This window comes from Tachyglossus aculeatus, chromosome 14 (assembly GCF_015852505.1).
Source record: "Tachyglossus aculeatus isolate mTacAcu1 chromosome 14, mTacAcu1.pri, whole genome shotgun sequence".
Taxonomy (NCBI): Eukaryota; Metazoa; Chordata; class Mammalia; order Monotremata; family Tachyglossidae; genus Tachyglossus; species Tachyglossus aculeatus.
Window position 1 is genome coordinate 44,330,038 of NC_052079.1, and position 21,732 is coordinate 44,351,769.

Consider the following 21,732-nt stretch of genomic DNA (forward strand, 5'->3'; position numbering starts at 1 on the left):
CAGTGAATCTAACAAGGTACCAGAGGCCTGGGATTCTGCCAATTGACACACTCACCTGGATGTTGATTTACAAGGTGGTGATTCATAAGCCCTGAAGAAATTAGCATTGTGAGACTCATTCATTCATTCGTATTTATTGAGCACTTACTGTGTGCAGAGCACTGTACTAAGCACTTGGGAAGTACAGGTTGGCAACATACAGAGACAGTCCCTACCCAACAGTGGGCTCACAGTCTAGAAGGGGGAGGCACAGAACAAAACATATTAACAAAATAAAATAAATAGATTATGTACAAGAGTGATCAAAGGAAGCTTAGGGGTTGAGAAGAGTAAAAAACTGCTTACCTATGGAACTAGTAAGCCAGAGGCCATTAAACCTTCTGGAAAGGAAAAGTTAAAATTTATGGGGAAGTCATGTTTTTGTGGTATGAATTGTTAGTCTACCGAGTTAAAACTTGGTGGATATAGAAGAAATGGAAAAGGGAACTTATTACAACTTGCCAGCAGTTCTGTTCAGGTGATCTGGTGTGCCTTCAACTAGAAACCCTGATTTAGTAAACTTGCGCTGGATATATATAACCTGCTTAGTCAACTAGAAGACCCCAAATGGAATTCCATTATTTATGGGGTCACCACGAGTTTGGAAAGGATTCCTGGCTTCCACATGGCACATCACAAGCAGGAGCTCTAAGCAAATATGGGAGCCTGCACCTCCAGCCCTTTGCAGCTTTGTCAAGCTTGTTCTCTAGACTGTAAGCTCACTGTGGTCAGGGAACGCATCTGCCAACTCTGTTGTACTCTCCCAAGTGCTTAGGACAGTGTCCTGCACTCAGTAAGCACTGAATAAATATCACTGATTGATAGTCTAACATGCAAGATCGGTGTGGGATCATTGAAAATGACAGACCATGCAACATCACCAACTTACTGTTAGTTACCAGTTACTTCCAGGTGAGTAGGTTACTGGTCAGTGTGCTTCTAATGGACTACTTACTGTATCTCCATTTCACCTATCTTTCAGTTGACCCCTTGCCCCCATCCTTCCAATGGTCTGGAACTCCCTCCCCTTTCATAACTGATAGACCACCACTCTTCCCTCCTTCAAAGCTTTATTTTTTTAGGGTATTTAAGTGCTTACTATGTGTCAAACACTGTTCTAAGTGCTGGGGTAGATATAAGGTTGGACAATGGTCCCTGTCCCGCATGGGGCTCACAGTCCAAGTAGGAGGAAGAACAGGAGAACTGAGGCACAAAGAAGTAAAGTGACTTGCCCAAGGTCACACAGCAAGCATTTGGCAGAACCAGAATTAGAACCCAGGTCCTCTGACTCCCAGCCCATTCTGTTTCCACTAGGCCATGCTGTTTCTCAAAATCCTATCCCCCATTTCCCCTACCACCACCTCTGCATTGCCTGTGTACTTGGCAGCATGGCTCAGTGAAAAGAGCCCGGGCTTTGGAGTCAGAGGTCATGGGTTCATATTCCAGCTCCACCACTTATCAGCTGTGTGACTTTGGGCAAGTCACTTAACTTCTCTGTGCCTCAGTTACCTCATCTGGAAAATGGCGATTAAGTCTGTGAGCCCCACGTGGGACAACTTGATTACCTTGTATCTACCCCAGTGCTTAGAACAGTGCTTTGTGCATAGTAAGCCCTTAATAAATACCATCATTATTATTATTACCCCTTAAGCACTTGATACCCCACCTTCACCCCACACAGCACTTATGTACATATCCATAATTTATTTTAATGTCTTCCTTTCTAGACTGTAAACTCTCTGAGCAGGGAACATATCTATCAACTCTACTGTATTGTATTCTCCCAAGCACTTAGTTCAGTGCTTTGCACACAATAAGTGCTAATAAATACCAATAATGATTGATTGATAGATCATCACCTTGTGGATCAGAAACTAGGAGAGGCTTTTGCCCTGTTCTTGAAATGTCTATGAGTGATCGTAGGTCACATCCAGAAGCACAGAGTTCCAACACAGCATTTCAGGTACTGACAACTGAATTTGTTAATTACATTTATATGACCACCCCCACCATTCACAATCCTTTTATGGATCATGCAACCTCCATAGCTAATATTTTCCATAGCTAATTCAATAGACATAGCTAAAACATTGAAGTCTACATATATAGTATAAGGGTTAAACTAAGTGCACTTAGGTGCTTTCATTGATGGCTTTATGGGACTACAGAACTATTGAAGAGTAATCAAGGTTAGATTTCCAGTTTTTGAAAACTAAAATAACTTGACTTTCTCATTTAAAAAAAAATCTTTAATGCGCATCCCAGTAGAAACCCAGTACGACAAGTTAGGTTATTAGGTGTAAATTAATCATGTAAAATGTCGATTGGAAAAACAGGATCGGGCACGTACCTGTGCAAATGACTAGAACCTTATCCATAGAAAAATTGCAATTTTTTTGCTAGTTGGTTGCATTGATTCAGGTAGAACAACCTTGGAGGCATTTAACAAGTGCACAGAGGTGAGCAAAAGAAATGAAGGCTGTCGGTTTGAAGGGTACACTTATGAAAGACAGAGTCTAGTCAGCTGCTCTAATATTCCAGAGTTACCGCTTTAGTTCTAAGGTACTCGTGAAGAGCTTCCTCACCTAAAGAAGAGAAAAACAGGTTGGAGATGAGATTTAAATGGAAGCACCTCCCCATGTATGTTTACGTATATCGGTCCTACTTGCGAGGAGACAGATGTGGGTGAGGAGTGAAGCTGCGGAGAATGGCTCCTCTGCCCGCCCCCCCATCCTCCCAATACCATCCACTGCCCCCTGTTCTGGATCCCAGGCCACCGTCTCCTATTTGGATGATGGTGCCAGCTGTGATTTCAACGTCCCAAACTGGCCCAAAACATCATATCATCTGGGGAAGTAGCACGGCCTACTGGATAGAGGACAGGCCTGGGAATCAGAAGGACCTGCATTCTGATCCTGGCCACTTGTCTGCTATGTGACCTTGGTCAAGTCACTTCATTTCTCTGGGCCTCAGTTCTCTCATCTGTAAATTATGGTGACACATGCAATCATTATTATTATTATTGTTATTCCTGCCATAATGTGACAGGTTAGTGCAGGATTTGAATAGTCCGTGACTGGAGAGGAAGGGAACAGAGGCCCAAAATGCGATGTGCAGGAATGTCAACAAGCAAAATCGCATTAGGTTTCTGAGTCTGCTCCTTCCCCCAATCCTGCATCCTCCTAACACCGCTCTACCGCTTGCTCTTCATGCCCCATGACAAAAATTCAAATCGAAGCTGTTTCTCCAGCTCTTGGCTCCTGCCTGCAGTGCCAGTGCAGGATTTTGTGTCTTTTACAGCCCCACACTGGGGAAGAGGAAGGGCAGGCAAGAGGCTTTAATCTAAAATGGGGATTAAGACTGTGAGCCCCTTGTGAAACGGGCTGTGTCCAACCTGATTATCTTGTATCTACCTCAGTCCTTAGAACAGTGCTTGGCACATAGTAAGTACTTAACAAATACCATAATCACCATTGGCCAAATAGGAACTTCAAAAAAATGCCTAAATAGCATTATTTCTCACCCAGCTGTCTCCTTTTAAGTAGTTTTTTTAGGGCATGGGGTACTTGTGTACTGTCCTTATACAAAGGCTGTTGACAATATTTCTTCTCAAAGTATTATGATAGAGGACAGAATTTTAATTGGGGATTCAAGTCAGGGAGGAATTCAAACAAAAAGCCTTACCCAAATCTTTTCCGAAGCCGGATTGTTTGACTCCACCGAAGGGGGCGGCCACATCAGTCTTATTGTAGGTGTTAATGAAGACTGTGCCAGCTTCCAGCTTTTCACTAACATACATAGCTTTGTTTATGTCTTTGGTGAAAACTCCTGAAGCCAGACCATATTCAGTATTATTTGCTCTTTGCAACACATCATCGATATCCCTAGGAAACAGTTTTATAAAGGACAGTACTGCTTTACAGACTATAAATTCACTGTGGGCAAGAGAATGTGTCTACCAAGTTTGTGGTACTGAACTCTCCCAAGTGCTTAGTACAGTGCTCTGGACACAGTAAACGATAAATACAATTGAATGAATGAATGACAGCGGCAATAAATACGATTGACTGACTGAAGCACTCAGTAAACACCAGTGACTGATTGATTACTGCTTAGCAAAATTAAATCGGAATATAATCAAGACCTAATATCACCCAACACATCTGCTTCATCTTCTTGCATCGCTCCTACTATAGGGTAGGAATCGTGCTGTCTAATGTTACTGTACTATCCCAAGCACTTAGTGCAGTGCTCTGCACACAGTAGATATTCAGTATGCACTACTGAATCACTGATCTTGAATTTGTTTTCATGCAAATTCATCTCCCAGAAACATAAAAATTCTTCCTGGGTCTATGCTAGAATTATTGTAAATGGAATTTTGGAATTTTTAAAGCTTATGCCACAAGTGATAAATTTTAATGTGGATGATGTAAAAATTAGAAACATCCTTTCATTAATTCATGCCACATTGCAATACGGTATCTGCATGCATTCTTGGTTGCCAAAACAGCACTTATAATAGCTCGCAGCCTAAGTCATAAGAAAGTATCTGATCATGAAAATGACATAGGAAATTAAAAGCTAGCTAAGATTCAAATTGAAAATTTAAAACATACCCATCTTTAAATTTAGAAATGACCATAATAGGCCCAAAGGACTCTTCTCGGGCAAGATACATGTGGTCTTCAACATCTGTGAACACAGTGGGTTCCATAAAAAAGCCTAGGGAAAAGAATGGAGATGTACCCCTTAAAGAACAAGACAGACTTTTTATAGATAAGTAAAGATTAATGTTTTGACTTCCCCTTCTGATGGAGTTAACCATTTCCAAATTTTAATTCAAGAACCATGAGCTATTTGTTTCAATAATAAATACAAGCCCAGTTCTTTGGCAACAGAACATGAATCTTTCTCAAGCAGTGTTCATCAGGATTAAATTTCATGGGGCAAAAGAATCAGGCTACTGCAAGTGAAATGCCCAATGGAACTGTGGAGGGTGAACAAGACTCTGTACTTTCAGAACATCATGATGAGCTGATGTTCAATTTATATTGCACCTTTCCCAGAGAGTGGGTTTGAATGTCAAGTGCTACTGACTCAAGTTACCTGAAGAGCAGAGGAGGAGAGCAACATAATGTATGTAACTCATGCTGTTGGGGGAAGGGAGATTTGGATCCTAAATGAGAACATGGAGAGGTGGCCCTTCAGCTCGTTGTTGGAGAGAGGGGAAAGGAAGGATGGATGAAGAGGCTATTTCTGGGGTCCTGCAGGCTGGAGTGCCCTTGATGTGTATGGGGTTCTGCAGAAGGCTGAGAAGGCAGCATTATGTCTAGATAATGCACTCTCGAATAATCGAAAGGTGAAAGAATGAGAGATATTTTACCTGGCCTCAAGACTTGCCTACCCCCATACACTAACGTGGCTCCCTCTTTCACTCCAGTTTCACAGTATTCCAGAAGTTTTTCCAAATGGGCCTTGTGATTCTGTGGGCCGTGATCAGTGGACCGGTCAAGTGGGTCACCAATTTTCATCTTTTTGATTTCTTCCACCTACAGATAATGAAAACATGTCACACACTTGCCTCTACAAAATGGATTCCTTTTTACAATGCTCTAAAGCCAGACTACATCCTCCGTAGCAATAGTCCTCTTAGCCATGCCACATATTCTAGTGCTGAAAATACAAGTACAATTGTTAATTCTGATACTGTGAAATATAGGGTTTTAGCATTTTTCTCCCTGTCGTCCCTGCCTCTTACCTCTTTCCTTTTCCTCTTCTGTCCGTTTCTTTTGCTCTCTCCCACTCCAACAATCCCCTGTATCTCCAACCCTCTCCCAGACTCCTTTTTTGCTCATCTTTTCTCTCTTCCTGACCCTTTGCTATTGTATCCTTTTCCCTCTTTGCCTCACTGCTCTGTGCCTTAGTTTCCTCATCTGTAAAGTGGGGAATCAGTACCTGTTCTTCCTACTTACATTGTGAACCCCACAGGGCAGGGACTGTGTCTAATCTGATTACCTTGTATCTACCCCAGTGATTGGATACAGTTCAAGGTACATAGTAAGTGCTTAATAAATAGCACAATTATTCCCATTTGTTCTTTCTATCAGCCCCTCTTTACTCATGTCCTGATTCTGATCCCGTGATGGGTTTAATGAGCCCTTGTCTAGAGCCCCTCCAGGACTGGAAATGGAGGCGTAGGCTTTAAGCAGCGTAGCTCAGTGGAAAGAACCCGGGCTTTGGAGTCAGAGGTCATCGGTTCAAATCCCAGCTCCGCCACTTGCCAGCTGTGTGACTTTGGGCAAGTCACTTCACTTCTCTGGGCCTCAGTTCCCTCATCTGTAAAATGGGGATTAAGACTGTGAGCCCCCCGTGGGACAACCTGATCACCCTGTAAACTTCCCAGTGCTTAGAACAGTGCTTTGCACATAGTAAGCGTTTAATAAATGCTATCATTATTATTATTATTCTCCTGACTTCCCTGCCCGTCTGTCTTTTACTCTTATGTAGCTGTCTCTGTGGTTACCCCTCCTTTATTCTTATATTGGGATCTCCTTGAAGTCAGGGAACATCTCTAATTTTCACCTTTTTTCTAGCCCTTTGTTCTGCACAAACTAAGCATTTAATAAATGCTGCTGGTGCTGCTGTTACTACTACTACTACTACAACCATTACTAGTACAACTTCAGATTTTAAGATTGGGCATCTTACTTCCTAAGCCAAATGAGGTTGATGCCGTTAGGTGCCCTGCTTTGTGAAACGGGGAGAGAGAACATGAATTTTAAATCTAGTTTTCAGTGATTGCCACCTTTATTGTATTCTTCTTCAGTGTTTAGTACAGTGCTTTTTCCACCATAGGGGCTCAAAAAAGACCACTAAAAGAATGAATGAATGAACATTAGCCAATATAGAAAATGCTTTGTGCTCCTACTATTACTGATTTCTCATGATTTCTCATTTTCAGAAAAATCTACATGTTTGCCCATCATACAATACATATCATAAGCTAGCTTTTTACTTCATACAATTTTGAGGACATTTCAGAACTGCCCATTTAACTGCCTTACCACTCTCTTAACAAATTCATCATGAATAGCTTCTTCCACAAACAACCGTCCAGCTGCAATGCAGTTCTCTCCTTTGTTGAAGTACACTGCTCCCATGCCCTTTGGAGGAAAAAAAAAAACGATGAAGTGCAGGCCTTCCACAACATAGACCGCGTTTCACTAAGAGTGAACATGAGAAAACTAGTATTGTTTGCCTTATATTACTTGGAAGAAGACAGACAACAGAGAATTAATAACAATTGTGGTATTTGTTAAGTGCTTACTCTGTGCCAGGCACTCTACTAAGCACTGGGGTCGATACAAGATAATTGGGTTGGAAACAGTTCCTGTCCCACATTGGGCTCATAGTCTTAATCCCCATTTTACAGATGAGGAAACTGAAGCACAGAGAAGTTAAGTGACTTGTCCAAGATCACATGGCAGAGAAGTAGTGGAGTTGAGATTAGAACCCAGGTCCTCTGAGTCCCAGGCCCATGCTCTTTCCACTAGGCCACACTGCTTCCCTATTACTGCAAGCACATGGGTCACCATCACTATTTGTGGACTCTCTCAGGGTGAAGCACATTTTTACAACTTGTATTTTTCCCTCAGTTTTCTCCTCAGAACCTTCTTTTGAATTTATATAATGATTACTGAATAGACTTAGAATGAAAAAAATTCATATAAATTATTTGATTATTCTTAAGGTCTTAAAAACTCAAAAAACTAACAGCAATTTAGATAGCAGAGCAATTCTGGGTGTGGGTTCATGTAAATGTTCAAAAAAACCACCACACATGCAACTTACAAGACTTGAATGTTTGGCAGAACTAAGCAGGAATCCTGCACTGAGTGTAAAGAGAAGAGGATATGGGGAGAGAAGGGACATTTTCCAACTTCCACTATGCAGAGAGGAGACACAATCACCTCCTTGGCCTTAGGAGGGAGAAAATCAGGATTATTATATGGCACAGCAGCCTGGACATGTGGACATGTGGCTAGGCTTCGCCTTTAAGTGCAGAAGGTGGATGAAAATATGGAAGGAGGCCACAGAAGTTTCTAAAAAAAAAAAATCTGATGCACTTTGTCATCTTCTCTGACCTATTTAGCAGCAACAGTGGTTTTAATTTATCATCATCCTCTCTATAAAAACTAGTGAGTGCAAACTAAGGTACAATCCTGTGTTCAGGAAAAAAAATGGGACCGAAGAGCACATAAACTACAGATGTGAACTTTCTGGGTCAAATTTTCCTTCAGGTTTAAAGATAATTTAAAAAAAGATTTATGGAATTGACATTAAAGTAAAAGGCACTGATCTTTTATTTATGCTAAATGTTCTGCTAGAGGTTAATAAATTTGAACAGAAAATTTGGAAAATGTGCTTCAAAGGGGCTTCCTGTTTATTTGATTTATAGGAAGTCTTACCATCCTCACAGCCTTGTCAAGTTCACAATCACTGAATATTATTAGTGGAGATTTGCCTCCAAGCTCAAGAGAAACTTTCTTCAAGTTACTTACAGCACAGCTACAAAGACAATTAAAATGAATGTTATAATCAATTTCATAATTTTCTCATGTCACTAATTTTGCTTTAAATCAGCATGGGGTGACAGCTATTACTAATTATTAAAGCTGGGACAACATGGATATTTTCACATTCACAAGATGTGGTATTTACTAATAGGTTTAGGCATGCACGTGGGTCTTGGGCCTGAAATAAATTAGGGAAAAGCAAACAGAAATTAAGCTGTAGACAAATAAAAAATTTAGTAAGAATTAAAGTTCAGTTCGCTGCATTAGTTCCAAGTTTGTTTAGGCAAATCATGGTCACCCCTCTGATTCCCAGTGTTTCCGAGGCCATAAACATGGGCAAGGCAGATGAACATTATGTGGCTTGGGGAAAATTAAATGAGATTGATTTATTATTAATAATAATGATAATAGTGATGATGATAATAACAGTATTTGTTAAGTGCTTACTATGTGCCAGGCACTGTACTAAGACCTGGGGTAGAAACAAGATTATCAGGTCTTACATGGGACTCACATTCTAAGTGGCACACAGAACAGGTATTTTGCAGATGAGGAAACTGAGGCACAGAGAAGGTGAGTGACTTGCTCAAGGTCACAAAGCAGACAAATGGCGGAGCCAAAATTAGAATCCTGGTCATTTTACTCCCAGGCCCATGCCCTTTCCATTAAGCCACACCGCGTCTCCACACTGCTTCCCATTTAACCGCGTACAGAAAGATGGAATTTACGCTCACAGCAGAACACATTACCTCTTCATGATCTGTTTGCCAATGGGAGTGGAACCAGTAAAGCCAAGCTTGCGAATATCAGGGTGTTCTGAAAGGCGCTGGCCCACCAGGCCCCCTGCAGAAATTGGCAATGACAACTTGTGAAAGCATGCCATTGGCCATTCTTAACCTCTACTAACTCTGGACCAAAGAAAATCATCTTGAAATTGGTATATTCAACTAAGAATGGGACCCTTCTTTTATTCCTTACAGTTAGTTCACTAAGTGCCTGGCCCTGTACTAAGCAGTGGGGCGGATACAAGTTAATCAGTTTGGTCATAGTCCACGTCGCACATGGGATTCCCAGTCTTAATCCCCATCTTACAGATAAGGTAGCTGTGGCATGGAGAAGTTAAGTGAGTTGCCCAAGGTCACACAGTAGACAAGTGGTGGAGCTATGATTAGAACTCAGGTCCTGTAACTCCCAGGCCTGAGCTCTTTCCACTAGGCCAATCTATCTCCCACAAAGCCACACTGCTTCCCACTGCTTTCCTGCTTCTTACTTTTAAATCAGCTTAAGGCAAAGTGTTAAAGTTTAGAGAGTAAAATGGCACATTTTTCTATAATGCTCACTGAATAAGGAAGAGGAAATATTTCACTTTTAGACCGTCAGGTTTTATGTTGCCTGAATTGTGTTTATTTTCCTGTGGTTAGAGGGGCTTTCTTAGGGGTTGGGGGGTGAAGTTTTAGAATGTGAATTTGGAGTGGGTGAAGACAGAACACACCCGTGGCTGGGACTGTCAGGATGACTGCCCCAGGGCTCTGGAGTCTTACAGAGACCCTCTGTCATGCTGGGGCTCCCAGAGTGCTCTGGTTATCCCCAGCACTGTTCCATATGGAACAGCCCTGGATTTCTCCATTCGGGATTTGTTTCGCCTTGCACCAGGCATACAATGTTTTGAGTTGTCAACCAATGCACAGGCTCTCCACCCTGCCTGGCATAATTCTTGTATGCCCTTTGCAATGCTTTGCATCCCACCTATCCCCTCATGGCTCACCCACTGACCTAGTGGGAACAGTGGGAGGGGGGCTGGGCAAACCCCTAGCACCCACTCAAATTCTTCCAGTAGGTTTTCAGTCCTGAAGGCTTCTTGACTACACCAAGGCTCAGCCGTCATCTAACGCGGGAAGCGCCACTGTATTTCCCAGAGGACAGTGGTCTTTAAAGCTCCCTTTCTCCTGTCCTCAAGTCTCCTCCTCCCATGTTGTAAAAGTGGTGCCAACACACTGGGAAGAGGAAGTCCCAGCCCAAAAGCTTGCCTCAGTGCTCACAAGTAAGCTTGTTTTGTGTCATCGAAAAATAGTGCCTAAAAGTTTATCCGGTTCAGACGTTTGAAAATCAATCTCCTCCTCTTCCTCATTTACCAACTGTGGCAGAGCCATGGACCCTGTGGACATTCAGATGTATATTACACAATTCCTGTCCTTGAGGCGCTTAAAGTCTAATGGAGACCTGTTGGGCAATCTAGCATTTCTCTTCCTAGAGTTTCTAGGCACTTCAATGGGGACTCCTCAATCAGTCAGTCAATCAATCATTCATTCATTCAATAGTATTTATTGAGTGCTTACTGTGTGCAGAGCACTGTACTAAGCGCTTGGAAAGTACAAGTTGGCAACATATAGAGACGGTCCCTCTATATGTTATAGTTATATGTTAGTATATATAGTAATATGTTATACTATATATATATATATATATATATATATATATATGTATATAAGTATATATATATTTGACCATTCCTCCCAGTTACGGCTTGAAAAGAAACTGTTTTAGGCCAGATCACTCTGGTTAGTAATTTTATTTTGTTAATATGTTTTGTTTTGTTCTCTGTCTCCCCCTTCTAGACTGTGAGCCCACTGTTGGGTAGGGACCGTCTCTATATGTTGCCGACTTGTACTTCCCAAGCGCTTAGTACAGTGCTCTGCACACAGTAAGCGCTCAATAAATACGATTGATTGTAGTTATATAGTTACATATATACTTGTATGTTATATACTGTGTGCAGAGCACTGTACTAAGTACTTGGGAGAGTACAATATAACAGTATAACAGACACAGTCCCTGCCCACAATGAGCTTAGAGTCTAGAGTGGGAGACAAATATTAAAATACATAAATGAATTACAGATGTACATAAGTGTTGTGGGTCTGGGAGGGAGGATGAATAAAGGGAGAAAGTCAGGATGACGCAGAAAGGAGTGGAAGAAAAGGAAAAGAGCGCTCTCCAGAACATTCTACCTGAAAATCTAAACACAGATTTTTCAAGAGAAAATCGGGGCAACTCACTGACTATTCTATTTTGCCCAAGAAAATATTAAGGTCAATGATTTACCTGAGCCAGGAATGATGTTTATAACTCCCTTTGGAAAGCCTGCTTTTGCTGAAAGTTCGGCAAACTTTAAAGCAGTCAAAGGAGTGACCTAAAGGGGAAAAATAATTTGATTAGTTTAGCTGAGTTCTTCATAGTTTCTCTTCTTTAGCCAGGTTCACTGTGAAATTAACATCAGTTTGGCTGAGTTCTCCATAGACTCCTTTCTTTAGACAGCTTCACACCGCAATTAACCTCCCCGCAATCGATTGACTGATTGATCGAATTGTACCTGTGCTGGCTTGAGAACTAAAGTGTTGCCTGCTGCCAAGCACGCTGCACTCTTCCAGGCTAGCATCATCAGGGGGTAATTCCAGGGAATGATAATGGCACAGACACTAGAGAGGGAAGGAATCATACATGTCTTAATAGATGCTGATTGGTGGATATGAGACACGGATTAAAGCCCATCTGCAGTCATTTACAGGAGAACCTTCTCTTACCCCAGGGGTTCCTTTTTGGTGAATGTTAAATTACGATTTGGACGTGCCTGGTTGATTGGGATGGTAGAACCCTGAAGGGAAAGAAAGATATAGTATTGTTCAAATTAAATTACCTTCACACCACCTGCCCATCTTCATTCCTTACCTCCCACTCCTCTCCTCCCTTGCCAATTGCAGTTAGGAGGACAAGTGAATACAAGTGCATTAAACAGTGTGAGGATGGAGAAGGGCTTTAGCTAATATCCTAGACTAGTCTCCCTCAATTTGAATTCCTGGCTTATCCTTCTCTGAAGCCTTGTGTTTAGGTTACAGTCTAAAGATGGTAAGCTCTCTGGGGACAGGAAGTGGGTCTACCAACTCTGTTGCATTATACTTTCCCAAGTGCTTAGTACAGTGCTCTGCACGCAGTAATGCTTAATAAGTACCATGGACTGACTGCACCCATAAACAACAGCTTGAGAGATCCAGTAATTTAACACAACTTAAAGGATTAATAGAGCTTGCCTGAATTTTATCACACCACCCTGCAAAATATCTGAATGTCTGCACAGACATTCCTATATGTGTCTTCAAGGCTAAAGTATATACAGCTCCTGAATCAATAGCTTCAATGGTCGCTAACTCTTCCTGATTTTCTTCCAGCAAGTCCGCAAGTCTGTAAAACACAACAAAGCCTGTGAAAAATCAGGGAAATTATATCTTGATCTCCTAACACCCACTAACAAAGGAGCCGACATTCCTTACCTGGCTTTGGCTACTTATTTCGTGCATTTAATGGAAAGATCTACAAAGTATTCAAATACGCTCTCATTTTATAGTAATACATTTTTAAAACCTTCCAATGAATTCTGTAAAATACTGTTTTAGTTTTCAATAAACTATTGAGACAAATTCCCATTTTATGTTCGCTATGTCTTGTTAGCACATAGCATAAAAATAATTTGTTCCTGCTCTTTGCCTCAAGACTCCAGAAAATCTGGTGTAAATTGTAAGTTTATAATTTCCTCATTTCCCGGCAATGCTCTAGTATTTCCTTTTCTCCTGTTTCTCATACTTTCAGACGTCAAACTGCCCAATAACCAAGCAAACAAGTACTAAGGTAAGAATTCCATTCTATAAATATGTTCTAATTCATAATGAAGAAAGGTTAATTAGGAAAATATATCAGAGTATTGAAATAGCTACAAAGGTTGTAACTCTTTTTAGTTTTCTTCCATCAGGTCTGTAAGCCTGAAAAACTTAATGGATGCTTCAAAATAGTTTTGCTCTGTTTGTACACACCTGTACAATAATCTCCCCCTTTCTCTTGCATTCATTCTTCCCCACTCTCCATTTTCAAAGGCATCATTAGCAGCAGCCACTGCCTTGTCCACGTCAGCCACTGAAGCGTAAGCTACTTTACATATTGCCTGCCATGGGACAATGAAAAGTTACGTCAGTTTTAAGAGAAGGAATCACAGATGCCCCTCCCTCTTCAAAAGCAATTTTATAGCTGAAAATTTGGACTGGGGGTTTGGCAACAACCCGACTGTACGAATAAAATGCCTGAAAGTTTCAGAAAAATTCAGCCACCACTGAATACGAAGACCGGACCAGAAATTGGATTTCCTTCATTCCCAAAAGCCGTGGACAGCATAAAGATAGATGGTTTCCTTAAACATAGCTGGGAAGCTGAATTTATTTCTATGAGCAGGGTTCGTTCTGCGTGTTTCTCGGTCCATAGAAAGACTATTTTTGCACTTTCTTAAGCTAACCTATTCCTTTACACTGACAGATCTTTTCCCTAAACTGTCTCTCCAACACTTTCCTCTCCAGCCCACCACCCAGCTCCTGCCTCTTATTCCCGAGATCATCTAAATACCAACTCAGGTACTTTGGAAGAGAAGAAATCTCATCTTCCAGATTGTCTTAGCACTTCTTCATTTCTATTCACGCCTTTCCCACTGGAAGCAAACTAAGGAGGAGGAGCATGGCCTAGTGGAAAGAGCATCATCTGGGAGTCAGAGGACCTGGGTTCTAATTCCAGCTCTGCCACTTGTCTGCTGCGTGACCTTGGGCAAGTCATTTAACTTCTCTGTGTCTCAGTTACCTCATCTGTAAAATGGGAATTAAGATTCTGAGCCCCAAGTGCGATATGGACTCTGTCCAACCTGATTAGAGTGTGCCTACCCCAGCACTTAGTACAGTGCCTGGCACATAGTAAGCGCTTAATTCATAGCATTAAAAAAAAAAAAGCTAAATTCCCTGCTACAGCAATCAGTTCTGATAGAACATACAGATCTTATTTTCTTAAAAAAAAAAGAAAGGGTGGGTGTCCTTGAGCTTTCAACTCCTGCTGGGTGAGTAAACAGGGTAGTAGAAGCTGTGTGCCCTAGCAAAAAGATCACAGCCTGGGAGTTGGTAGACCTGGGTTCTAATCCTGGCTCTGACACTTGCCTGGTGTTTGACCTTGGGAAAGTCACTTAACTCCTCTGAGCCTCAGTTTCCTCATCTGTAAAATGGGGATCAAATCTCAGTCCCTCCTACTTAGACCGTGAGCCCCTTGTGGGACAGGGAGTGTGTCCAACTTGATTGACCTGTATCCACCCCAGCGCTTAGAGCAGTGCTTGACACATAGTAAGTGTTTAACAAATACCATGATTATTATTATAGAAGGATCATTGTCTAAGGTCCACTTTCAATAATATTTATTGAGCACTATTACTTCTCCTAGGAATTACTCACTATGAGGCTGAAACCAAATAATCTCTTTTTTAACCGTTCTTTTTAATGGCATTTGTTAAGCACTTAATACATGTCAAGTACTGTTCTAAGCAGTGGGGTAGATACAAGTTAATTAAGCCAAGTTCAGTTCCCATCACACCTGGGGCTACAGTCAAGGAGGAGGGAGAACAGGTATTGAATCCCCTTTTTATTGTTCAGGAAACTGAGGCGGAGAAATTAAGTTACTTGCCCAAGGCTACACAGCAGACAAATGGTGGAGCCATAATTAGAACCCAGGTCCTCCGGCTCCCAGGCCCGTGCTTTATCCACTAGGCCATGCTGCTTCCAAGAAAGATGCCTTTCTGCTTTATGAGCATTCAGAAGTAGAAACTCTTGAACAGTTATTCCAAAAACCAGGAAGAACTACTCACAGACCCATCTGTTGGGTTGACAGTATCGTATGTTTTTCCTTCCTCAGCATCCACGAACTGTCCATTAATGAAACATTGATAGGGCATCTTCACCGTCATATTATTGATTTCCTTTGAAACCTAAAAAGGGGTAGGTAAACAACTGTGTACAATGGTCCTTGCCAATTCAAAATAAGAACTGTAGTGGTGAGGGACACACAGACACACAGACACACACGCACAGAGAGTACAGCAGGGTAGGAGGATAAATCAGAAAGGCCTTATTGTAATCTGGATGAGATAAAATCACTCAGGTTGTAGTCACACTAAATTAATTATAATGGAACAAGCAGAATGGATTCTGCTTTGAGCTCAATCTGTACTATACAGTATCAGTAGTGGGACTCAAAAATGGCTAACTCTTGACAAAACTAATGTTTGATTTCATCACTAGACTGGATTCTGTGGATTAGTGAAGGGCTTATATTACTTCTCATTCTAGGTTTTTCAGCAAGGTGATCACATAATGGTGACCAATCAGTTGTGGGGGTGGTGGGGTGGGAAGGCCTGAGTTACAGATGTTCCCTGATTGATGGGGGACAACCTCCTTCCAAGTGGGGATCCTCGTTGCTTGGGTTGAGGATGTTGACCTGGTCAGTGAAAGTTGAGGGAATGGAAAAATTTGAAATGCTCAAAAGTGTTCATGTTAGCATTCCTAAGATCATCTTGCGGGAAGGACTGCAGCGGTACATGTCTCCATACTGCTTAAAGGATTTTTATGTCTGATCTTCCCCATTAGAGTGTAAGATCCTTATATGCCTCATTTCCCAAGTGCTTAGCACAATGCCTTGCACTCAGTAAAAACTCAATAATTACCATCATAGCTACATATCTACTCGCTAGACTTGCTCAGGTTTGCCTTTTGCAGATTTGGACAAAACCCAGATTTGGAAAATTATTTTCCAAAAGTACACTCTACTCGAAACGGTGGCAAATGTAGCTTAAAGGCTTAGCGGCTCTGGTGATTCTCTTACTAAAATCCACTCTTTTATTAGGCACACTCTAAATTGGTAGTTATTCCCAACCTGTAATCCTGGACAGTGAAAAATCAGGACAGAATTTAATAGAGGAATGCTGACAATATAGGCTTCGTGGTCCTCAGACTGGGCACTTTATCTTCTTACTAACTTCATTCATTCAATCGTATTTATTGAGCGCTTACTGTGTGCAGAGCACTGTACTAAGCGCTTGGGAAGTACAAGTTGGCAACATATAGAGATGGTCCCTACCCAACAGTGGGCTCACAGTCTAGAAGGGGGAGACACAGAACAAAACAAAACATATTAACAAAATAAAATTACTAACCAGAGTGATCTGGCCTAAAACAGTTTCTTTTCAAGCTGTAACTGGGAGGAATGGTCAAATCGAAGTGATTCTCCCTCCCAAATGGCAGAAATTAGAGCAGCATGTGTGTAGTTTCCCCTTTTGATGGAGTCTCCTGTCAGGACCTCTGTGCCTCTGTACTGAGAATTCTGGCTGAGAATCAATTAATCAGTGGTATTTATTAAGCACATCTATGTTCAGAATGGGGGAGTACACTAGAGTAAGTAGACACCATCCTGCCTTCAAGGAGCTTACAATCCAGCAGAGGAGACATATAAGAAAATAAATTACAGGTAGCCACATAGCCTGAACAAAATCCACATTTTGTTCAACAGAAAGGATCAAATCTTGCCCAATTTCCTTAAAAAAAGGATGAAATCATGTTATTAAAACTCACAGTTCTCAAACTAGTAAACTATGAATTTAAACTCCAAAGGGAATGCTTACATAATCAACCACCAGTTCTTCCTCTTTATCCTCTCCCCTCAGTTTCCTTACTACCATTTGAATGAAATCGTCAAACTTGGTGGACATATACACATCTTCATTTTGTAGCTGAAGTCCTCCACATTGCTGTTTGATCTCTTCAACCATCCTTGATGAAAGAATGAACAAGGTCTTGATCAGGAAACATGGAAAGAAGAAGGTTTAGGGGAACTGTTCTGTTTATTGATTTATTCAGAAGCAGAATTAAAATGCAGATTATAGCATTACTATAATCACCTGGAGTCAAAACCATAAATAATTTAAAAGTACTCCCCAGCACTTAATACAATGCTCTATACACAGTAGGAGTTCAATTAATACGGTGAATAAGATTGACTGATTGACTGACTGAAATAAAACCCTGATTTTCCTCCTGGCTCACACACAGTGGAAAAGCATCTAGTGGCATTAGCCTTTGTATCTGAGAAGTAACAAAAGCATGTTTTAATCAATCAATCCATGGTATTTATTGAGCACTTACTGTGAGCAGAGATGAGAGGCTTTATTTAATGGAAGATATCAACATACAGAAATAATTAGCACAGAGCACAAAGAGAAAATGTGTGCTGGAACAACTCTTTTCACTGCTTTTCGGTGAAGAATGAATCTTCTTGGAATACAAACCCTGGGCCCCTGAAAGTGATCTTAGAAGAGGAAAGCCAATTATCTGGGCAGGTGTGTAAGAAGAAGGGAAGATCATTTTTTAGGCACAGTTGGCAACACGGAAAAATATACAAAGGCCACAGTGGATAGGAACAGAGATGAATGTGAGCTCAATAAGAGGAGTAAGAATGCAGTAATTGGGAAGAAATGAAAGATGCACTGTGGAAAGGAGAAGAACATTGGGACACCTTGAAATCAAGAACAAAGCACTGGAATAGATGTAAAGCAGGGAGGAGAGTCACTGGGATATCTGAGGCAGGAATACTGTTACCTAACAACATCCATAGAGGAGGCTCCTGATTTGAAGAAGTCTGTAGAGCCCTCAATGGCAGGGACATTGCTCAATATTCCAGCCCAAATGGCCTAAAATACAGGAAACAAATATTATAAAGAGGCATAGGTGCATTCACCTGACATACTTTAATAGTTCACCAACAGAAACGTACACAGGAAGAAATGGAAATCATTTCCTTTGGGAGCCCTATCCCAAAGGGTTAAAGGGAAGGCCCAGTGTCACGGCAGTCAAAAAGCCTGGGATACTGGCTCCTTGTTGCTCCTTTTCCAGGGACTAGTCAGTTCCAGGCTGCCCAGTGGCATCCTGGATCCTGGATCCCAGAGCAGGCTGGCACCCACAGCCTTGCCCTCGACCCATCTCTTGGGAGCCCTCCAAACCCACCCTACCCCGGCTGAGCTGAAACCGAATCAACTTGTAGAGGCAATGGTGAGAAGACAAGAAAGGGAAGAAGAAACCCAGGAAATGGAAGGGATAGTCTTAATGGCATTTGCCTTATGGTGGATTTCCAAACTATATTGTCAATCTACTATTGGCTGGGCATTAAACACATGGTAGTATAACTGCTAGTGCACAACAGACCTAATTAATGAATGCTTTCTACCGTATTTAACTTTTCTAAGCCCATGGTGTACCAGATATGATGAAGTCTCTTAACAAAGATTTGTGACTAGTGTGTAATTCTTTGATTTTCCTTTTGCTAAATTCACCTGTGGGAAGAACGTCACATATTCACCTTGATTTTCTCTGCCACTTTCATCTCCTCTTCTGTAAGTTCTACTGCAGATGTCTCACCAGCTGAGAAGTATTTAGAGGCAGGAATCATTTTTCCATCTTCAAACTGAAGATTTCTCACCATTAGCTAAAAAACAAAGCAAAACCACAAAAACACATAATTCAGTGACCTGGAGATTGGGACTTCCTCAAAAAGAGGCTGATTGATAGTATGAGCAACTTCTGGTTACCACGGAGAAGGGACACTGTAAGCTCCTTGTGGGCAGGATTTGCATTGATCAGCTCTGCTGCACACAGAAAGTCCTCAGTAAATACCCCTGATTGAAGAGAAGGGTAGCAGCATAATCCCAAACCTCAGCCTAGTCGGGGTGGCTCCTGGTAGGGGGTGGGCACTGCTCCCTATGTCAGAGGGAGGAATATGCCAGTCCGCATCTAGCTCTTTGGTTTTCTCCCACTTCCCTCCCTACTTCCTTGGCAAATTCTGCTTGCTCATTATGGGATGCTGCTGCATTTAGTACCCATCAGGGGTGAGAGAGAGGAAAGCAGGAAGGAAAGCACCTATTCTGGGCTGGGTAAAACAAGGAGGAAAGAAGAAAGGCAGAGAGGGAGGTAGGAAGATGATGAGAAGAGGGCAGATAAGGAACCGGAAGGGAGTGTGAGGTAAAAGAGAGAGGTGGTACTTCAGCTACTACGGCTGGAGGCCAGTAGAAAAACTCTCTCTCTTCCTGTAGTATAAACCTCTCCACCTCCCATTTGGTAGCCTCTCCTGGGGCCACCTTCCCAGTTCAGACTGTGCTCCAGAGAATTGTCACAAGGAGACAAGGCCTCAAGGCTTTCCAGGGGCTGTAAGAGTAGCAACTGCTCAAGGAAAGGGAACTAGGGGGAAAGAATGAGGAAAGGGAGAGAGCAAGAAAGGGGAATCAGGGAGAGGGTGGAGAGTGAGAAAGGGGAATCAGGGGGAGAGTGCGACAAAGGAAAGTCAGGGGGAGAGAGCAAGAAAATGGAGTCAGGGGAAGAGTGAGAAAGGAGAGCAAGGGAAGGAGTCGGGGAAATCCTGCCTTGCAGGCAACAGCCAGTATTGTCCCTTCATCCTCCTCTCACCTCTCTCCACTCTCAGAACACCCACATGCTGCTGTAGCAAAAGGAAGTTTTTACTTTCATTCCTGACTTCACCAACACCTCAGAGACTTGTCTTCCAGTAGAGCTAACAGCAACTAGGAATGAGTATTTGTGAATGATTGATAAGCAACCCCTCTAGACTGTAAGCTTGTTGTGGGCATAGAACATGTCTCCCAACTTTGTTATACTATACTCTCCCAAGTGCTTAGTACAGTGCTCTACACAGAGTAAACATTCACCAAATACAACAGATGGACTGATACACCGAGACAGGAGGAAGCTTCAGATGTTGCAGATGTAAAGACATAAATTGTGGGGACCAGCTGAGACCACAGCTCCTCAGTTAACATTTGCTGACCATTTCATTCATTCACTCAATCGTATTTATTGAGTGCTTACTGTATGCAGAGCTCTGTATTAAGCACTTGAGAGAGTACAATGTAACAGTAAACAGACACATTCCTTGCCCACAACGACCTTACAGCCTAGAGGGGGAGACAGACATTATTATAAATAAATTACAGATATGTACACAAGTGCTGTGGGGCTGGGAGGGGGATGAATAAATGCAGCAAATCTGGGTGATGCAGAAGGGAGTGGGAGAAGAGGAAAGGAGGCTTTAGTCAGAGAAGGCCTCTGGGAGGAAACGTGCTTCCAGTAAGGCTTTGAAGGGGGAGAGAGTAATTGCCTGTCAGATTTGAGGAGGGAGGGCATTCCAGGCTAGCGGCAGGATGTGGGTGAGAGGCTGGCAGCGAGATAGACAAGATCGAGGTACAGTGTAAATCAGGCATTAAATCTCTAATGGTTGGATTCTTGAGTACCTCAATGACTCCCTTTTCCTCTGAAAGTTTTCAAATTTACCTTATGAGTACTCACCATTTTCCCATCATTACCAAACAGAACTAGTCCATTTTTGGTAACCAGGCCTGGTTTCTTGGCTCCTTCGATTTCCAGTGGTTCTCCAGAAGGCACAGCACTATTCAACAATGAAGATCCATAAAAAGTAACCATCTAATAAGAAAGAAAAGAAAAGTCACCAACTTAAGATGCCCAGCCAGGTCTTGCATTTTTCACAATTTTTCTAAACCTCCAATTGGAGTTCATCATGACTCTCAAAAATATACAAGGGCCTTAAGTGCTAAGCTTGAGGGACTGAATGGTGTGAAGGGAAAATTATCCCTCTGGGCTTTGGCCTAATCCCTCTGGTTTGGTGAGCAGCTGTGGACTAGAAGAAAGAGCGGGGGCCCGGGAGTCAGAAAGACTAGGGTTCTGACCCCAGCCCTGCCAATTGTCTGCTGTGTGACACTGGGCAAATCACTTAATTTCTCTGTGGCATCTGTAAAATGGGAATTAAGTCTGTGAGCCCCATGAGGGACAAGGACTGTGTCCAACCTGATTAGCTTGTGTTCACCCCAGCGTTTAGTACAGTGCCTGGCACATGGTAAGTGTTTAACAAATATCATTAAAAAACCCTCCTCACAATTAGCTCCACGGTTCTTCACCAATTCACTCCAACTTACCTATTTGCTTTCTTCACATACTATTCCCCACCTTGCTCTTTTTGTTCCTTGCAAGCTACCTTCTAAGAGACTCTTAGCTTTCCCACCTCTAGCCTCTCACTCACAGTTACCTTGGCCCGGGCCTCCCCCACTCCACAAATCTGACAGACCACAACTCTCCTCCCGTTCAAAGTCTTCTTTTAAACCCTACCTACTCCAGCAAGCCTCCCTTGATTAGTACCC

The 21,732-nt window shown here is 42.1% G+C and overlaps 1 protein-coding gene across 1 annotated transcript in view; it reads right to left on the bottom strand.

Moving 5' to 3' along the window:
- Nucleotides 1-2,273: 2,273 nt before the first annotated feature.
- ALDH1L2 (aldehyde dehydrogenase 1 family member L2) overlaps nt 2,274-21,732 on the bottom strand; it is a 32,838-nt gene continuing 13,379 nt past the window's right edge. Inside the window, exons 7-23 of the mRNA XM_038756360.1 lie at nt 20,867-21,001; nt 18,873-18,998; nt 18,116-18,207; nt 17,143-17,290; nt 15,334-15,453; nt 13,481-13,608; nt 12,704-12,854; nt 12,200-12,270; nt 11,989-12,094; nt 11,721-11,808; nt 9,368-9,461; nt 8,511-8,610; nt 7,107-7,205; nt 5,426-5,591; nt 4,659-4,764; nt 3,724-3,923; nt 2,274-2,624 (exon numbers count right to left, since the gene is read on the bottom strand). Coding sequence (XP_038612288.1) covers nt 2,569-2,624; nt 3,724-3,923; nt 4,659-4,764; nt 5,426-5,591; nt 7,107-7,205; nt 8,511-8,610; nt 9,368-9,461; nt 11,721-11,808; nt 11,989-12,094; nt 12,200-12,270; nt 12,704-12,854; nt 13,481-13,608; nt 15,334-15,453; nt 17,143-17,290; nt 18,116-18,207; nt 18,873-18,998; nt 20,867-21,001 — 1,986 coding nt within the window. The 3' untranslated portion in view covers nt 2,274-2,568. The remainder of the gene's footprint in view (nt 2,625-3,723; nt 3,924-4,658; nt 4,765-5,425; nt 5,592-7,106; nt 7,206-8,510; nt 8,611-9,367; nt 9,462-11,720; nt 11,809-11,988; nt 12,095-12,199; nt 12,271-12,703; nt 12,855-13,480; nt 13,609-15,333; nt 15,454-17,142; nt 17,291-18,115; nt 18,208-18,872; nt 18,999-20,866; nt 21,002-21,732) is intronic.